Source organism: Neoarius graeffei, chromosome 24 (assembly GCF_027579695.1).
Source record: "Neoarius graeffei isolate fNeoGra1 chromosome 24, fNeoGra1.pri, whole genome shotgun sequence".
NCBI classification, from domain to species: Eukaryota; Metazoa; Chordata; class Actinopteri; order Siluriformes; family Ariidae; genus Neoarius; species Neoarius graeffei.
The window spans coordinates 51,650,473-51,671,792 of NC_083592.1; the positions used below are offsets into that span (position 1 = coordinate 51,650,473).

At 43.9% G+C, this 21,320-nt stretch overlaps 1 protein-coding gene across 1 annotated transcript in view; it reads right to left on the reverse strand.

The window, feature by feature from the left end:
* scarf2 (scavenger receptor class F, member 2) overlaps positions 1–21,320 on the reverse strand; it is an 83,182-nt gene that overhangs the window by 10,918 nt on the left and 50,944 nt on the right. The window contains exon 9 of the mRNA XM_060907455.1: positions 15,858–15,982. Within this exon, the coding sequence (XP_060763438.1) occupies positions 15,858–15,982 (125 nt within the window). The remainder of the gene's footprint in view (positions 1–15,857; positions 15,983–21,320) is intronic.

Here is a 21,320-nt window from a genome sequence, read left to right on the forward strand (position 1 = left end):
TGCCACACAGCTGTCTATAAAATGACTCCAGAGATACCAGACCAGGTTTAAGCAAAATCTAACCTTAGAACTTTTAAAGACGGCTCCAGAGATATATGAGTAATGACTGGAAGTGGTCAAAATGCCCAAAGAACTTAAACACCCCAAAGCGTTCAAATTAGGTTCATTTTGATTGCTTGTCATGCAATGGACTCCAGGGTCCATCCCATCCAGGGTATATCCTGCCTCCCAAAAAGTATTCCCAGGATAGGCTCTGGATCCATCGTGGAACGTGACCAAGTGGTTACTGAAAATAAAGTGAGTCAGTGAGTGAGTGAGTGAGTGTGTGAGTCATTATGATTGCTGTACAACTTCTGAATAATTAGTCATCAACTGCTACAGTGTCTTTGGGGACTTTGTTAAAATTTCTCCGATTAGATGTGAGTTGTCCAAATCTTGGTTAATGTTAATAAAACCCTACTCTCACCAGTCACAAAACTAAGGTCAATCATCCATTCCACATAACTTGTATGAAAATTATTAGTTCCTGTTTGAATGGCCTCTTTGTCTAAGCAAGCTAGAGAGTGAAATCAAATTAGCAAGTATAGTTTCTTGTGATATATTTTGCTGGCTAGTCTTGGACAGATATAGAATATGAGGCCATGCTTGCCTTGTTCTAATATCCATTTGATCAGAGAATTGAGCCCTTTATCTTTACATTACATGGCATTTAGCAGACAGATATTCTTATTCAGAGCGACATACAACGAGTGCAAAAGTCAGGTACAAAGTGCTGAACTTCTAGACAAGAAAGTTCTAGTCCCAACTGAACAAGTGACAGCAATACGGAGTGTAATATGCTGTTGAAGTACCAATACTCAAACAGCCAAGAAAACAAACCAACCATACAAAGTACAACTAAATAGAGAACTCAAAATGGCTGTACACAGCCTGGGTTGGTCTAGCCTGAAATGCAGTTACACAGTGGAGAGGGAAGAAGGGGAGAGGTGGAGCCTGAAGAGATGAGTCTTCAGTCTGCGCTTGAAGGTGGTCAGGGAGTTGGCAGTTCTGACCATAATGGGAAGGTCATTCCACCAATGGAGAACCAGGACAGACAGCAGTCTTGAGCCAAACTGGGCAGCAACAGAGAGGAGGGGCCAGATAACCAGTCGTAGTGGAGTGTAGGGATCTGGCTGGCATGTACTGTAGGGGCGGATCAGACTCTGGAGGTATCCTGGTAAGCTTCAGTAAATGCTTCATTGTTTGGGATGGTGCTGGAGCTTATCCCAGGAACAAATGGAATGATGCAGGATGGGATACCGGTCCATGGTAAAGCATTACTGCACACACAATCATTTACAAGAAGGAGCCAATCCAATCAGACATGTATTTGGGTGGTGGGAGGAAACCACACAACCCGGAGGAATCCCACATGCACATGATGAAAACAAGCCAAAATCCACACATTACATTACAGGCATTTAGCAGACACTCTTACCCAGAGCAACCTGGGGAGTATGTGCCTTGCTGAAGGGCACTTCAGCCATTCTTGCTGGTCCAGGGAATCAAACCGGTGATCTTTTGGTCCCAAAGCTGCTTCTCTAACCATTAGGCCATGGCTTCCCACACAATCAGAAATCTCAGAGGAGTATTGAACTTCTATCCACTGCACCACTGCCATTTTATACACTACCGTTCAAAAGTTTGGGGTCACCCAGACAATTTTGTGTTTTCCATGAAAAGTCACACTTTTATTTACCACCATAAGTTGTAAAATGAATAGAAAATATAGTCAAGACATTTTTCTGGCCATTTTGAGCATTTAATCGACCCCACAAATGTGATGCTCCAGAAACTCAATCTGCTCAAAGGAAGGTCAGTTTTATAGCTTCTCTAAAGAGCTCAACTGTTTTCAGCTGCGCTAACATGATTGTACAAGGGTTTTCTAATCATCCATTAGCCTTCTGAGGCAATGAGCAAACACATTGTACCATTAGAACACTGGAGTGAGAGTTGCTGGAAATGGGCCTCTATACACCTATGGAGATATTGCACCAAAAACCAGACATTTGCAGCTAGAATAGTCATTTACCACATTAGCAATGTATAGAGTGGATTTCTGATTAGTTTAAAGTGATCTTCATTGAAAAGAACAGTGCTTTTCTTTCAAAAATAAGGACACTTCAAAGTGACCCCAAACTTTTGAACGGTAGTGTATTTTATGCAAAACAAAATCAGGTGTGGCTCTTGATTGGTCAGAATGAAAACTTGTAGCCATAATGGTCCTTTTACTGAAGATCCCAAGAATTTAAACCAGATCTAAACATCAAGTGACATTTCTCTTCTTAAAAGGGTCTGTGCAGATACAGTGACAATAACTGTGAGCAGATTTGAGCCAGATCAAATCAAGTAAGATGAATATTTGTCTGAAAACGAGCTGAAGAAAACTTTGTGCTACTGGCAGGGGCGTCAGAAGCATTTTTAATGTGGGGGGGGACACACTGGCAGGGGTCCTCCCCCAGAAAATTTTTAATTAATGAGATGCCATTTCCTGCATTCTGGTGTATTTTTAACAGGTTGTTAAACACGTAATTTTACCTTCAAAAGTCACTTAATTCAATGACTATTTTCGAGACTCAACAATAAGTCCTCATTCAACTCGTCCATATATTCATCAGCCTGTTTTTAAACCCACTGCTCTGCCTAAGATAATGAGATGAATGTGACACAATTTATCATCAACAGTGACTTGCCTGCGACCCTGTAGAATAGGATAAAGTGGCTAGAGAATGACTTTGTGGGTGCATTTTACTTTTTATTTTGTGTTTCCTTTTTTATTTAGTTTTAGATGTAACACAACATGCCACTGTGCCGAGCAATAGTGACACTCAACTGTCTCATCTCATCTCATTATCTGTAGCCGCTTTATCCTGTTCTACAGGGTCGCAGGCAAGCTGGAGACTATCCTAGCTGACTACGGGCGAAAGGCGGGGTACACCCTGGACAAGTCGCCAGGTCATCACAGGGCTGACACATAGACACAGACAACCATTCATACTCACATTCACACCTACGGTCAATTTAGAGTCACCAGTTAACCTAACCTGCATGTCTTTGGACTGTGGGGGAAACCGGAGCACCCGGAGGAAACCCACGCGGACACGGGGAGAACATGCAAACTCCGCACAGAAAAGCCCTCGCCGGCCACGGGGCTCGAACCCGGACCTTCTTGCTGTGAGGCGACAGCGCTAACCACTACACCACCGTGCCGCACCTCAACTGTATGTTTAAAAATAAGAATATTCATAATTTCACACAATGAACAGGCATGACATGGCATCATGCAAACTTCATAACACAAAATCACACTGTCAAGCAACGGTGACACATAAAAAACAACTTCACACAATGAACAGGTGCAATTTTGTTCACCACCAGCAGTGACTTTAGTGGGTGCATTTTACTTTTTTCACACAAAATCACACTGTCAAGCAATGACACATAAAAGAGAACTTCACACAATGAACAAGTGCAGTTTTGTCAACCTACATGCAATGGTGGTACTACAGTAACATTTACAGATTGGTATAACAAATAGATTTATAGATATAACTCCTTACATTGGTGCCACCACAATTTCTACCACTTCATAACTTTTATCCCCCTTTCCTTCACAATCCACCTGGAATAACATCCATCTCTCTCCATCGCTTTCCTTTCTAATATTCCTTCCCTATACACTGATTTCCCATCTTACTTTCCAGAAAACTGGCAAAGACCAGACAAAACAAGTTCTTCAAATCACAACAGGGAATCAGTAAATTCATCAGAGCAGACTTGACCTCATTCTTGGCATTACAATAAGGTAGGCATACTGGGGTTGAATTAAACGATAGCTAACAATAAGCTAGCTGATACATCTCCTAACATTGACTAACCAGCTAACTGAACTAACATTTCCATTGTGGGGAACTTTTGACTGACTTTCCACTTCTTTGTAAAGAATGTCCTTATGTCCATTGTGTCTGGGGAGGGAGCAAATACTGCAAACAATTCATCATCAATCAAGAATACCCCATTAGGCTAAGCTTATTTCATTGTTTAGTTGAACATTAATTTAACGTGGCCTAGGGTTAATTTTGAGGGCATATCACAAAAGAATAAAGGTTTTAGCAAAAGCAAGACATTGTGAGGTGGCAATGGGGCTGACGTCACCTCCTCCACTTTCGAGCAGCTGCACCAAAAATGTCTCCGCTCGCGCTGAGATTCACTCGCGCGTGGTGAGATGTTGTAAGAAAAGCCCGGAAAACCCAGAGTGGATTTTCAGTGGTCTGTGTATTCTCTTATCGATCAAGTGGAATGAATTCTTTCACGAAGCAATAGAAATAGACGGTGCTGGGTGAACTCATATTTTATGTTAAATGTGTGTGTGGGGGGCGGCACGGTGGTGTAGTGGTTAGCGCTGTCGCCTCACAGCAAGAAGGTCCGGGTTCGAGCCCCGTGGCCGGCGAGGGCCTTTCTGTGCGGAGTTTGCATGTTCTCCCCGTGTCCGCGTGGGTTTCCTCCGGGTGCTCCGGTTTCCCCCACAGTCCAAAGACATGCAGGTTAGGTTAACTGGTGACTCTAAATTGACCGTAGGTGTGAATGTGAGTGTGAATGGTTGTCTGTGTCTATTGGCCCTTTTCCACTACCCTTTTTCAGCTCACTTCAGCCCGACACGGCTCGCGTTTCGACTACCAAAGAACAGCACGACTCGGCTCGCTTCAGCCCTGCTTAGCCCCTAAAACTCGCACCGTTTTGGAGTGGGGCTGAAGCGAGCCAAAGCGAGCCGAGTGAGGCTGGGGGCGTGAGCAGACACTCCCCTGTGCACTGATTGGTGAGGAGGAGTGTCCTCACATGCCCACACACGCCCCGCGAGCACGCTGGGATCTGTAAACACCGTAAACCTGGAAGAAGAATAATTACGAATTACGAGAATTTCTGAAGCCTTATGCGCCTCGCCTCATCTATACGCTCTTGCCAGTATCTGTTGGCGTTGTCGGTGACAACAAGCCACAGCACCAAGACCAGCAACACTAACGACTCCATGTCCTCCATGTTTATTGTTTACTATTCGGGTTGTGAGACTACCGCTTAAAAGCTCACTGATGTCACTATTTGCGCTGTTTAACGACATCACGTGACGTCCACCCACTTTCGCTAACTCCACCCAATGTGTCCACCCACTTCCAGCCAGCACGGTTCAGCGTGGTTGTAGTCGAAATGCAACTCCAACAGCCCCGCTCAGCTCGACTCAGCCCAACTCAGCACGGCACGGCTCAGCCCAACTCAGCCGCGTTTGTAGTGGAAAAGCGGCATATGTGTCAGCCCTGTGATGACCTGGCGACTTGTCCAGGGTGTACCCCGCCTTTCGCCCGTAGTCAGCTGGGATAGGCTCCAGCTTGCCTGCGACCCTGTAGAACAGGATAAAGCGGCTACAGATAATGAGATGAGATGAGGTGTGTGGGGGGGGGTCCAAATGAAGAATTATGAAATGTGAGGGGGACGTCCCCTTCACATTCAATGGTGGCGACGCCCATGGCTACTGGAACAAACAAAAATTGGAGAACTGAAAGTTGCTGTGCTCATGGCTCATGGCTGAAATGTCATGGTTATATATTAAACTATTAGCTTTACATTAGTAATCAAATAACGCAATGCAAATAGTTTGTCCCGCTGTTAAACAGGAAACTAACCACAGCCTGTTTAGATCCTTGCTGTTGTGAGATCTATGCCAATGTGCACAATATGTTGAAAGCAGACAAACTCATCTAAAAGTGATTGGATAGAACAGATCAGCTTATTTTAGATGTTAGTGTAATTTATGAAAAATACAGTCCATCTCCACACCAAAACAGAATGAGGTACATTTGGTCACTTCCTGTTTCAGTGAGCCCAACCCCCACTCGCTTGGAATGTTCAGGATGCTGGATCCCCTCTGAGGGTAGGGTTACAAAAAGGATAAAGGGGGAAAACAAGGGAAGAGGGGAAAAGTAGGGGGAAACAGTAGACCTTCGTGCAGCAGGCAGTAAATGAGGAGAGCAGTCGCTGGAAGGCAGCAAAAAGTCAGAAGAAAAAAAAAAGAAAGAAGGAACTTATAGGGAAAACCTTAAACATGAAGAATAAAATCTTCATGTGGTATTCCAACTTTTGGTGGATAAAATAAACATGGTTTTGTGTCTCCAATTTGGATGGACATTATTTCTTTTCACCCTGATTTGCTCACGTTAAGACCCCTTCCTTTAAAAGTGGTCACAATCCAAAAAAAAAAAATCTTTTATTGCTTTTGGCTTCTTATTTGTTTTATTTTTCTGGGCTTTTGCAGCTTGAGAGGTTTTTATTGAAACACGAACCTCAAGTTCATCTTCAGCCAGGCTGACAAAGATATTATTGTTTTGGGGTGGATTTTTACACAGACATGCTGAAGACGACTCTTTGACATATCATGTGGTGAATTACAGAGGAAGCACATGTCTCTCATAGGGAAGAAATGACTTTAGGCAAATCCTGGCCTTTCTAACGTGCACTGGCTCGTGACTTGTCTGCAGGCCACACGTGAACATGTCTGTAAAGTTAAATGAGACCCGGTTTGTCAAGCTTAAACATTATTAGCCATGACCAAACCTTTTTATAATGATGCATTTCACTGAAGAATAGTCCATACAGAAAAAAAAGGAAATGAGAAGATATATTAATAGATGTGCACATGGTGCAATATCACAAGAGCTTTTTAACGCCCCGACTTTTTGTACGACTTTCAGAGAGTTTTCTCTTTTTGGCTGGAAGCCATCATGTGATGTAAGTGCAATAAACATTTTGCTGGACTTTTTTATGCCTAGGGTAATAAAAAGTCTATATGAGAATGTCAAAGATGGACAAGGGATGGGTAAAGAAACAAATCATGACTTCATAATAAAGGCTCCATTATGTACACTCTTAAAAATAAAGATGCAGTAAATGCTTTTTAGACTGATTAAACCATTTCTCCAAGAGGAACCAAGGCCTTTTCAATTGTTTCAAGGAAACAAGGCTCATTAAAGAACATTTAGGTAAAAGATTCTTTTTCATGGTGTCGCAATGAACCGAATAATGGTTTGTACAAACAATATACATAACATTTATGGTGGATAATTGGTGGGATTCGGCATTCGTCAAAGGAAAGCATCAAAACATCTCACAGAATAATTTTTAAGGAACCAAAATGGTGTTATGCTCAAGAACCCAATATGGGGACCTTATTTCTGGATGGAAGGAGGAATAGTTAAAGAAACATTGCAAAACTGGTGGGGAACAAATACCCACACTGAGACATACCCTTAAAATAAAGCCAGCAGAAATGGTCCTTTTGCATGGTCTTTGAAGCATTTTTGCATTGGTGCTCCAATGAGGTGAATCACATTCATTAAGATTTTTTATGGGGTGAAAACTGAAGGTTATGTAAGTAATCATGGTGCTATGACTGAGTGGAGGACCGCCAAAAGAAATCATGCTGGCAGTCTGGAACAAAAGGATGTAGAGCTGTGGGGTTTTACAGTTAGTTGGAACACACACACACACACACACCCAAAAAAAAAAGCTTAAAACCAATTTATCAAAAGAATTTGGCAAAATATTTAGCAATCAAAACTGGTTCCTCTGTAGTGTTGCTCTAAAGAACTTTATAACATTGTTTCATGAATATTTCTACTGACATCTCAATAAGTTTTTAGACTTGAATAGTCTTGTTTTGCTTGCTTATTTTATATCCTTTGTCTACTGGCCTGCTCTATATGATATCATATTATATTATATAATTATTATATATTATATTATATAATTATTATATATTATATAGACAAGTGTTTTACTGGGAAATAGAACAGTGGTATTTTTCATCCAAGCTCCATCCAGGACATGGAGAACCAAAACCGTGACATAAATCTCTATATGTCAGTCATGAGGAAATCGATGAATTATTTTGATAAATCTGGGGACTTTTTATTTGTGAATGTGTCAATATAATAAAAAGAAAATCACACGTTGGCTTGAAGATATGAAGTTTATCTTCTCGTGTTGAAAAGCTTGCATTTTTCATACGAAATACATCGCGGATCTGAGTGACATATTTAAATAATATTGGCTGGCTTTTTTTCATGGTATCTCGTCTCGTCTCGTCTCGTCTTCTTCCGCTTTATCCGGGACCGGGTCGCGGAGGCAGCAGTCTAAGCAGGGAAGCCCAAACTTCCCTTTCCCCAGACACCTCGGCCAGCTCCTCGGGAAGAACACCGAGGCGTTCCCAGGCCAGCCGAGAGACATAGTCCCTCCAGCGTGTCCTGGGTCTTCCCCGGGGCCTCCTCCCGGGGGGACATGCCTGGAACACCTCCCCAGGGAGGCGTCCAGGAGGCATCCGAAAAAGATGCCCGAGCCACCTCAGCTGATTCCTCTCGATGTGGAGCAGCAGCGGCTCTACTCCGAGCTCCTCCCGAGTGACTGTGCTTCTCACCCTATCTCTAAGGGAGCGCCCAGCCACCCTGCGAAGGAAACTCATTTCGGCCGCTTGTATCCGCGATCTTGTCCTTTCGGTCATTACCCAAAGCTCATGACCATAGGTGAGAGTCGGAACGTAGATCGACCGGTAAATTGAGAGCTTCGCCTTTTGGCTCAGCTCCTTCTTCACCACAACGGACCGGTAAAGCGACCGCATCACTGCGGAGGCTGCACCGATCCGCCTGTCGATCTCACGCTCCATCCTTCCCTCACTCGTGAACAAGATCCCGAGATACTTAAACTCCTCCACTTGAGGCAGAACTTCTCCACCAACCTGGAGAGGGCAAGCCACCCTTTTCTGGTCGAGAACCATGGCCTCGGACTTGGAGGTGCTGATTCTCATCCCAGCCGCTTCACACTCGACTGCAAACCGCCCCAGTGCATGCTGAAGGTCCTGGTTTGAAGAAGCCAACAGGACAACATCATCCGCAAAAAGCAGAGATGAAATCCTGTGGTTCCCAAACAGGATTCCTTCTGGCCCCTGGCTGCACCTAGAAATTCTGTCCATAAAAATTATGAACAGAACCGGTGACAAAGGGCAGCCCTGCCGGAGTCCAACATGCACTGGGAACAGGTCTGACTTACTGCCGGCAATGCGAACCAGACTCCTGCTCCGTTCGTACAGGGACCGGACAGCCCTTAGCAAAGAGCCCCGAACCCCATACTCCCGAAGCACCCCCCACAGAATACTACGGGGGACACGGTCGAATGCCTTCTCCAGATCCACAAAGCACATGTGGACTGGTTGGGCAAACTCCCATGAACCCTCGAGCACCCTATGAAGGGTATAGAGCTGGTCCAGTGTTCCGCGACCAGGACGAAAACCGCATTGTTCCTCCTGGATCCGAGGTTCGACTATTGGTCGAATTCTCCTCTCCAGTACCCTGGAGTAAACCTTCCCTGGGAGGCTGAGAAGTGTGATTCCCCTATAATTGGGGCACACTCTCCGGTCCCCTTTCTTAAAAAGAGGGACCACCACCCCAGTCTGCCACTCCAGAGGCACTGTCCCTGACCGCCACGCGATGTTGCAGAGGCGTGTCAACCAAGACAGCCCCACAACATCCAGAGACTTGAGATACTCAGGGCGGATCTCATCCACCCCCGGTGCCTTGCCACCGAGGAGCTTGCAAACCACCTCAGTGACTTCGGCTTGGGTAATGGACGAGTCCACCTCTGAGTCATCAGCCTCAGTCTCCTCAGTGGAAGACATGACGGTGGGATTGAGGAGATCCTCAAAGTATTCCTTCCACCGCCCGACAATGTCCCCAGTCGAGGTCAACAGCTCCCCACCCGCACTGTAAACAGTGTTGGCAGAGTACTGCTTCCCCCTCCTGAGGCGCCGGACGGTTTGCCAGAATTTCTTCGAGGCCGACCGATAGTCCTTCTCCATGGCCTCCCCGAACTCCTCCCAGTTCCGAGTTTTTGCCTCCGCAACTGCCCGAGCTGCAGCACGCCTGGCCTGCCGATACCCGTCAGCTGCCTCGGGAGTCCTGGAGGTTAACATGGCCCGATAGGACTCCTTCTTCAGCTTGACGGCATCCCTTACTTCTGGTGTCCACCACCGGGTTCGGGGATTGCCGCCACGACAGGCACCGGAGACCTTGCGGCCACAGCTCCGAACAGCTGCGTCCACAATGGAGGTAGAGAACATGGTCCACTCAGACTCAATGTCCCCCGCCTCCCTCGGAAGCTGGGAAAAGCTCTCCCGGAGGTGGGAGTTAAAGACCTCCCCGACAGAGTGCTCGGCCAGACGTTCCCAGCAGACCCTCACCATACGTTTGGGCCTGCCAGGTCTGTCCAGCTTCCTCCTCCGCCAGCGGATCCAACTCACCACCAGGTAGTGATCAGTTGACAGCTCAGCCCCTCTCTTCACCCGAGTGTCCAAGACATAGGGCCGGAGATCAGATGAAACGACTACAAAGTCTATCATTGACCTCCGACCTAAGGTGTCCTGGTGCCACGTGCACTTATGGACACCCCTATGCTCGAACATGGTGTTCGTTATGGACAAACCGTGACTAGCACAGAAGTCCAATAACAAAACACCACTCGGGTTCAGATCGGGGAGGCCGTTCCTCCCAACCACGCCCCTCCAGGTGTCACTGTCATCTCCCACGTGAGCATTGAAGTCCCCCAGTAACACAATGGAGTCCCCAGTCTGAGCACTCCTCAGTACCTCTCCCAGGGACTCCAAGAAGGCCGGATACTCTATACTGCTATTTGGGCCATAGGCACAAACAACAGCAAGAGCCCTCTCCCCAATCCGAAGGCGCAGCGAGGCGACCCTCTCGTTCACTGGGGTAAACTCCAACACATGGCGGCTGAGCTGGGGAGCTATAAGCAAGCCCACACCAGCCCGCCGCCGCTCACCACGGGCGACTCCAGAGAAGTGGAGAGTCCAGCCCCTCTCGAGGAGCTGGGTTCCAGAGCCCAAGCTGTGCGTGGAGGTGAGCCCGACTATCTCTAGCCGGTACCTCTCAACCTCCCGCACAAGCTCAGGCTCTTTCCCCCCCAGCGAAGTGACATTCCATGTCCCAACAGCCAGCCGCTGTGTCCGGGGATCAGGTCGTCGAGGCCCCTGCCTTCGACTGCCACCCAATCCACATTGCACCAGTCCCCTACTGCTACCTCTGTGGGTGGTGAACCCACAGGAGGTCGGGCCCACGTCACCTCTTCGGGCTGAGCCCGGCCGGGCCCCATGGGCAAAGGCCCGGCCACCAAGCGCTCGCATACGAGCCCCAACCCCGGGCCTGGCTCCAGGGTGGGGCCCCGGCTGCGTCATCCCGGGCGACGTCACGGTCCTCGGATTTTTCTCCATAGGGGTTTTGGTGAACTGCTCTTAGTCTGGCCTGTCACCTAGGACCTGTCTGCCTTGGGAAACCCTGACAGGGGCATAATGCCCCCGACAACATAGCTCCTAGGATCATTCAAGCACACAAACCCCTCCACCACAATAAGGTGGCAGTTCAAGGAGGGGTTTTTTTTCATGGTATATCAGATATATTCCACTCAGCTAGCATGATACTGAATGAGTTGAGGATGAGTAGCTGAATGGAATATATCTGATATACCACGAAAAAAAAAGGCCAGCCAATATTGTTATTATTAGTCATCCACATTCCTTTCAGGTGTTCAGCAAAGCTGCACAGATGTGCACAGCTTTCCGATTCACTGTTTTTTTCTCATCCTTATACTTCCTATGTTTCATGGACTGTAACGGATTTGCAATTGATTGTTTATTTAAACAACTTACCACTTATAAAATGATCGGAGCAGACTTTGCTGTGTTTGGAAGGCTGATAATCCTTGCAGTTGATTCTAGCAAGCCATAGATTTCATTTCTCCTTTGTATGCTGAGTTTCTTTGTTTGCTCGCCTTCGTGCTCCCGTACAGTGGGAATTCCATAAAAGCTCCGCTTGACGTCATCATCTGACCTATTACGACAGCCATGAATACAACAGGTGTGCACCATTGCTAGCTTTAAATAGCCTGCTTGGGTTCTTTTGAAGACTTTGTACTCGCGCGTTACAATGTGTGCTCAGTGACCCGTACGGTAAGCTTGACCCGCAAGATGGCCGCCACTAGGGAATCCCCGACTCTGTGACGTCATGTGCAAACTATGTATATTGAAAGAGAAGATGCTACCATCACTCCGTGCCCTTGGTCGTCGTGCACTTTTCCAACATGACAATGATCCTAAACACACATTTAAGGCCACTGTTGGATTTCTGAAAAAGAACAGGGTGAAGGTGATTCAGTGGCCAAGTATGTCTCCTGATCTGAACCCAATCGAACACCTATGGGGAATTCTGAAGAGACGAGTTGAGCATCACTCTCCATCTAGCATCCAGTCGCTACAAGAGGTCATTGTTGAAGAATGGAAAAAAGATTGATGTTGCAACATGTCGCCAACTTGTTCATTCCATGCCTAGAAGACTTGGTGCGGTCATTAAAAATCATGGAGGCCATACAAAGTACTAGATGGAGTAGTTTTTGTTGTGGGGTGTACTCATTTTTGCACCACCCTAATTTGAGTAAAATGTGTAATCTAAGTTTATATTATTAACCTTACTTTCACGTTATAAGTTAAACAGATGTTATATTAAACTTTGTCTTTTCAACATTTTGGAAATTGTTCGTGTTCATTGAGATATTGTTTAAAATGTTACTTTTCAAAAGGGGTGTACTCATTTACGCTGAGCACTGTAGAACCATTAAAGGTTCCCTTTTCCCCATCTTCAAATCCAAGTTTAAAATCACAACACACTGATTAGTTTCACTAAAACTTTCCAATATTTTGAAGATGTTTATGTGGACACCTTGATATTGACCCCTCCCCCCTCCCCCAAATCTCTTAACAGCCAGCTTGCTAGTATCACACAGACCACAAGAGCTCACCACAGGGGTTCCGTCTTGGCAAAACAGGAGCGTCTTTGATTAAGGATCACTCAAAACCTGAGCTCTGAACCACAGGGGTTTTAATAAGGAATTGGGAAATGAGAGAAGAAACTGGAGGAGAAAAAGTGCCTGTTTGGACTCCGAAAAATACAGACACGCGGCACTGCGGGGAGCCAAGAGCAATAAGACCGGTACCGAGAGCATTCCTTTCAAATGAAAGCAACGAGACCATGATCAAGTAGCCATGGTTCACTTTTTAACCCAGTGACAGCGCTTTGTGTCTGGTCTCAGATCAAACACAGAAAGAAGAGGAGCATTAATGCTTGGTAGCAATAACGTAAGGCGACATGGCGTGAGACGTGTGGCAGCACATCAGTCGAGAAGACCAGATCCCACAAACATGCACATTAAAACCGAGTAAACTAATCCAGTTTATATAAATAACACCAGTCCAGAACGATGGAGAAGAACCACAGTGGATGGCTATTAATAAAAACAGCACTGTGTACTTAAGCCTAAGCAAGTAAAACAACATGTCCATCAAGAAGACAAGCATTTATATATAGGCTCAAATTAGAGCATTAAAAAAGGAAAGCATGGGCTGCTAACTGTTATGAAAAATGACACGTTGTACTTACGGTAGGGTCCAAAAGTCTGAGTGTACTGTTTTTATTTCATCAGTTATGAAAAACTAACACAATTTTGTCAGATTATATTTCTCACACAGGATTACATCAGTTTCTGAGTAACTGGAAGTCAAAATATGTTTATTATTCTTTCCTAAATGTGGGAGGAAGAATAATAAAATGCCTACTAACTGAGGTGTAAATCATTAACACTGACAAAAGCTATTATTGTGGACTGCGTAAAATTAAAGCAACAGTAACAAATATTCAAAGATGTTGTTTTGCCACCTATCTCAGTGAATAATGCTATTTAAAAGAACCTTCATGTAAAACAAGACTCAAAAAGATACACTCACCGGCCACTTTAAAGCTAGACGGCCTTTCGATTTCATAAAACCTGTGAAATTTAGCTCCTTCTGAAATGCGGTCATTGTGATTATATGTTGATTTTTATAATATCTCACAAAATATCAGGCCATTCTGTGACTGGGAAGTTATTTAATTTGAGGGGATTCCTGAGCAAATAATGTGCATGAAATCGCTCGCTTCGCGCAGTCAAGCAGACAGAGGAAGTCCATGTGTGTGCGCATGCGCAGGTTTACCTTCTTCTTTTGGGTTTTATGGCAGCTGGCATCCACAGTGTTGCATTACTGCCATCTACAGGTTTACCTTTGAGCGTGCACTGACAGTTCCATCATTCTGTCGCTAAACGAACAGCTGATCACACCGAGGTGCTCGCTGAGCGCCGATATTTATTAATTTGGTCCTGAGTTTCCTTTCCTTCGTATATAACATAACGTCTTTTCTTCTCGCTTTCCGTAACTGTAGTCGGTCTTTCATGTATCATTTGCACGCTCACGTCCTCCATTTTTCTCTCCTGTTTCAAATTTGTATCCCACAATGCCTTGCACAAACGGGGAAAGCCCACAATGTAATGCATGACGTAGTATCTTGTATTGGGTCATGGTGAAGCAGGAAAAATATCGGAGAATTTAGGGCCACATGGCCCTAAATTCATTAATTGTTCTATTTTTTTTTTAAGCCGAATAAAATTGGAAGTCTGTGCTTCAAATTCAGTAGCTTTCGGTCCACTAAACAAAAATAATTGGGTGTCGGGGAAAATTATTTTTATGACCTACACTTGAAAAATATGAAAGGCAGTCTACCTTTAATAGGAACTTGTTCTTGATTCTAAGATTCCTGTTCTTGGCTGCAGGACTGGAACCCAGTGTGTTGTTCTGTTTTCTGTTGCATGCTGAGATGCTTTTCTGCTCACCACGGTTGTCTCATCTCATCTCATCTCATTATCTGTAGCCGCTTTATCCTGTCCTACAGGGTCGCAGGCAAGCTGGAGCCTATCCCAGCTGACTACGGGAGAGAGGCGGGGTACACCCTGGACAAGTCGCCAGGTCATCACAGGGCTGACACAGACACAGACAACCATTCACACTCACATTCACACCTACGGTCAATTTAGAGTCACCAGTTAACCTAACCTGCATGTCTTTGGACTGTGGGGGAAACCGGAGCACCCGGAGGAAACCCACGCGGACACGGGCAGAACATGCAAACTCCGCACAGAAAGGCCCTCGCCGGCCACGGGGCTCGAACCCGGACCTTCTTGCTGTGAGGCGACAGCGCTAACCACTACACCACCGTGCCACCCCACCACAGTTGTAAAGAGTGATTATATGAGTTGCTACATCCTTCCTGGCAAAAAAGCTCGAACCAATCTGGCCATTTTCCTCTGACCTCTCTTATCAGCAAGGCGTTTGTTTCCACCCACAAACTGTCTCTCACTCAACTCAGTGTTTTTTTTTGTTTGTTTTTCACGCCATTCTGTGTAAATTCTAGAGACTGTTGTTGTTGCTGTGTGTGAAAACCCCAGGAGTTTCTGAAATACTCAAACCAGTCCATGTGGCTCAAACCAACACCCATGCCACAGTTAAAGAAAGTCACACAAAAACTGAGATCACAGTTTTTCTCATTCTGATGTTTGAACATTGTGAGCATTAACTGAAGCTCTTGATTTGTATCTGCATGATTTGATGCGTTGTGCTGCTGTCAAGGGATCGGCTGATACCCAGGCGTATGGATATTCCTAATAAAGTGACTGGTGAGTGTATATGGGATAGGTATATGCGTCGGATACACAGCGTTTACTAGAACTTGGATGAATTTGACTTAACAAATGATCTTGCTCTTCTTACTGTATCCGAATGATATCTTGCACATCAGCCAAATTCAGCGTGGTGCTGTTTATTTCGCAGATGAAGAATGTAGACATACCAACGACTTTAGGGAGTTTTTGTCTGCGCAGGGGGATTCTGGGAAGCTTGGTGCTGATTCGACTAAATCGTCCACACAGGATCCTCTTGGCCTTCTTACTGCTGGTCGAGTTTTCCCGGTCTGAACTGTAGACACAAGATGTGGGTTGAGGACAAAACAATCAGCTCTACACTTCAGGCTGCTGTGTGTTCTGAATCTGTGTGGTCCAAAAGTCTGATGCCAATGAGCTTTATATTTCATTAGTTAGAAAAACTGTAAGTAAAACTCCAACTCCTTTCTTTAATTTGTGTGAACTATTCAGAAGTTCAGGATCAAATGTGTAAGAAATAAAACACTTGGGGTCATTCTCTTCTCGGAAAATAATTAATGATGAGGTGGTTACAACAGCTATTTGCAAACAATTATTATTGTTTATTAGTGTCAGTGTGTACCAGTCATACTTTTTTATCCATTTGATGATGTGGATGTCAGCAAAACAAGTTAGTTAATTCGATCAATTTAATTTTAATTTTAATATATAACAGTGCTTATACAGGAGGCTCTCATCACCATGGTGTTTTTCAGAGAGGTACTGCACATATATCTAATAAACAAATAGCACAAATAAAAATTATACAAATAAAAACTAAGAGCGAAATATTTCTTAAAATCATATAAAATGTAATATATGTGAAAAAATTAAGTTAATCTTAGAAACAGTTTGAAATCATGAAGGCTAGAAGCCTGTCTTTACAGTAATATCTAAATTGTTCCAGTCAGCGGCCGCGTCAAATATAAAATGCTGTTTGCCTGAATTAGTACGTGCACGTGGCAAGTGTAAATCCTGACGACGGCATGTATCATAATTATGTATTCTATAATTCCTAGTAAAATTAAAATAAAAATCTGTAATATTGTTAAGGCATTTATATACAGCTATACAATGATGGCGGCAGCAGCGGATAAAATAGTTATTCTTTCACCAGGTCCTCCTTTTTTCCCCCATTCTTGAATTTAAAAAGATAGTTTACCAAGAAACTGGAAAAACACAACATCTGCTCTGAGACTTTCTCAAAGTTATGGCTTTACATCTGGATATTAGAATGTACTGACACTGGAGACTCCTTCCAAAACATCAACTAGAACATCACCCGGTAGAGTCCATACCTCCAACAAGCCACATCGTATCAACATCAAAATCAAATCACTTGAACATAGGATAATACTAAAGCTTCACACCAAATTTCATCCAAATCCGTTCACTATTTTTTGAGTTATGTTGGGGACAGCCAAAAACATCTTGGATCTGGATACATATCTGGATCCTGGTTCCACATACCTATCTGGATTTGCATGAAAATCTAATAAATTGTTCCTTGGCTTATAGCTTATGGAATCAATTTTGTGCCAAAATGTTCATACAATACTTTTGAAATTTCAAACAAAAATGACAAATCCAAATACAAAAAAACAAAAAAAATCAATTTTTTTAGACTGGCAAACAAATTATTCATGTAATCGTGCAAAATATCAGTCTATTACTCTTCAGAAACCTTTTATTTTTGTTCCGCGTCTTTCTCAGTTTTGTTTGACGTAATTTATTTTGGTTGCGATTCCAGCTCTCGTTTGCGCTCCCTGACTTTTTGCTTGCAGTTTTGGCACAAACTTCACGTGTGGGTGGGCTGTCCAGGAACGCATTCCCATTGGCTAACTTGTGTTTGACTGACAGCTACGCTCAGCCATTCCCTACTCGGATTCTGGCGGACTGTTTGACGAGTGACCGATCCATTGACGGTAAACAAGGATCGAGTGGACTTCAGTGGCGACTATGATATTGAATTTACACTTTGTTGAATTAATTCAATATCATAGTCGCCACTGAAGTCCACTCGATCCTTGTTTACCGTCAATGGACCGCTCACTCGTCAAACAGTCCGCCAGAATCCGAGTAGGGAATGGCTGAGCGTAGCTGTCAGTCAAACACAAGTTAGCCAATGGGAATGCATTCCTGGACAGCCCACCCACACGTGAAGTTTGTGCCAAAACTGCAAGCAAAAAGTCAGGGAGCGCAAACGAGAGCTGGAATCGCAACCAAAATAAATTACGTCAAACAAAACTGAGAAAGACGCGGAACAAAAATAAAAGGTTTCTGAAGAGTAATAGACTGATTTTGCACGATTACACGAATAATTTGCTTGCCAGTCTAAAAAAAATGACTGTTTTTTTGTATTTTGATTTGTCGTTTTTGTTTGATATTTCAAAAGTATTGTATGAACATTTTGGCACAAAATTTATTCCATAATAGCTCACCTTTCCTCCAAATTTCATCCAAATCCATTCACTACTTTTTGAGTTACATTAGGGACAGACAAACAAACACAAACGGAGGCAAAAACACAACCTCCTCCAACACACTTGATGTCAATAACTAAATGTGACCATACTATAGATGACACAGCTGTCAGAGCTGCTGCTATAGAAATATGAATTCAATAGCCTGCAGTGCACAAGTGATATTACAGTGTCTTGCAAAAGTATTCATCCCCCTTGGTGTTGGTCCTGTTTTGTTGCATTACAAGCTGGAATTAAAATGGATTTTTGGAGGGTTAGCACCATTTGATTTACACAACATACCTACCACTTTAAAGGTGATTTTTTTTGTGACACAAACAGTAATTAAGATGAAAAAAAACAGAAATCTGGAGTGTGCATAGGTATTCACCCCCCAAAAATCAATACTTTGTAGAACCACCTTTTGGTGCAATTACAGCTGCAAGTCTCTTGGGGTATGTCTCTATTAGCTTAGCACTTCAAGCCACTGGGATTTTTGCCATTCCTGAAGGCAAAACTGCTCCAACTCCTTCAAGTTAGATGGGTTGTGTTGGTGTACAGCAATCTTCAAGTTGTGCCACAGATTCTCAATTGGATTGAGGTCTGGGCTTTGGTCAGGCCATTCCAAGACATTTAAATGTTTCCCTTTAAACCACTCCAGTGTAACTTTAGCAGTATGTTTAGGGTCATTGTCCTGCTGGAATGTGAACCTTTGTCCCAGTCTCAAACATCTGGGTGACTCAAACAGGTTTTCCTCCAGAATTGCCCTGTATTTAGTGTCATCCATCTTTTCTTCAGTCCTGACCAGCTTTCCTGTCCCTGCAGATGAAAAACATCCCCACAGCATGATGCTGCCACCACCATGTTTCACTGTAGGAATGGTGTTCTCAGGGTGTTGGGTTTGTGCCACACATGACATTTCCCATGATGGCCAGAAAGATCAATTTTAGTCTCATCTGACCAGAGGATCTTCTTCCATGTGTTTGGGGAGTCTGCCACATGCTGTTGGGCAAACTCCAAACGCGTTTTCTTATTTTTTTTTTTTCTTTAAGCAATGGCTTTTGTCTGGCCACTCTTCTATGAAGCCCACTCTGTGGAGTGTATGAATTAAAGTGGTCCTATGGACAGATACTCCCATCTCCACTGTGGATCTTTGCAGCTCCTTCAGTGTTATCTTTGGTGCCTTTGTTGCATCTCTGATTAATGCCCTCCTTGCCTGGCTTGTGAGTTTTGGTGGATGGCCTTCTCTTGTCAGGTTTGTAGTGGTGCCATATTCTTTCCATTCTACTATAATGGATTTAATGGTGTTCCATGGGATATTCAAAGTTTGGGATATTTTTTATAACCCAACCCTGATCTATACTTCTCCACAACTTTGTCTCTGACCTGTTTGAAGGCTCCTTGGTTTTCATGTTGCTTGCTTTAGTAGTGTTGCAGAGTCAGGGTCCTTCCAGAACAGGTTGATTTATCCAGACATCATATGACAGATCATGTGACACTTTGATTGCACACAGGTGGATCTTAATCAACTAATTACAACCCCGATTCCAAAAAAGTTGGGACAAAGTACAAATTGTAAATAAAAACAGAATGCAATGATGTGGAAGTTTCAAAATTCCATATTTTATTCAGAATAGAACATAGATGACATATCAAATGTTTAAACTGAGAAAATGTATCATTTAAAGAGAAAAATTAGGTGATTTTAAATTTCATGACAACAACACATCTCAAAAAAGTTGGGACAAGGCCATGTTTACCACTGTGAGACATCCCCTTTTCTCTTTACAACAGTCTGTAAACGTCTGGGGACTGAGGAGACAAGTTGCTCAAGTTTAGGGATAGGAATGTTAACCCATTCTTGTCTAATGTAGGATTCTAGTTGCTCAACTGTCTCAGGTCTTTTTTGTCGTATCTTCCGTTTTATGATGCGCCAAATGTTTTCTATGGGTGAAAGATCTGGACTGCAGGCTGGCCAGTTCAGTACCTGGACCCTTCTTCTATGCAGCCATGATGCTGTAATTGATGCAGTATGTGGTTTGGCATTGTCATGTTGGAAAATGCAAGGTCTTCCCTGAAAGAGACGTCGTTTGGATGGGAGCATATGTTGCTCTAGAACCTGGATATACCTTTCAGCATTGATGGTGTCTTTCCAGATGTGTAAGCTGCCCATGCCACACGCACTAATGCAACCCCATACCATCAGAGATGCAGGCTTCTGAACTGAGCGCCGATAACAACTCGGGGCGTCCTTCTCCTCTTTAGTCCGAATGACACGGCGTCCCTGATTTCCATAAAGAACTTCAAATTCTGATTCGTCTGACCACAGAACAGTTTTCCACTTTGCCACAGTCCATTTTAAATGAGCTTTGGCCCAGAGAAGACGTCTGCGCTTCTGGATCATGTTTAGATACGGCTTCTTCTTTGAACTATAGAGTTTTAGCTGGCAACGGTGGATGGCACGGTGAATTGTGTTCACAGATAATGTTCTCTGGAAATATTCCTGAGCCCATTTTGTGATTTCCAATACAGAAGCATGCCTGTATGTGATGCAGTGCCATCTAAGGGCCCGAAGATCACGGGCACCCAGTATGGTTTTCCAGCCTTGACCCTTACGCACAGAGATTCTTCCAGATTCTCTGAATCTTTTGATGATATTATGCACTGTAGATGATGATATGTTCAAACTCTTTGCAATTTTACACTGTCGAACTCCTTTCTGATATTGCTCCACTATTTGTCGGCGCAGAATTAGGGGGATTGGTGATCCTCTTCCCATCTTTACTTCTGAGAGCCGCTGCCACTCCAAGATGCTCTTTTTATACCCAGTCATGTTAATGACCTATTGCCAATTGACCTAATGAGTTGCAATTTGGTCCTCCAGCTGTTCCTTTTTTGTACCTTTAACTTTTCCAGCCTCTTATTGCCCCTGTCCCAACTTTTTTGAGATGTGTTGCTGTCATGAAATTTCAAATGAGCCAATATTTGGCATGAAATTTCAAAATGTCTCACTTTCGACATTTTATATGTTGTCTATGTTCTATTATGAATACAATATCAGTTTTTGAGATTTGTAAATTATTGCATTCCATTTTTATTTACAATTTGTACATTGTCCCAACTTTTTTGGAATCGGGGTTGTATGTGACTTAT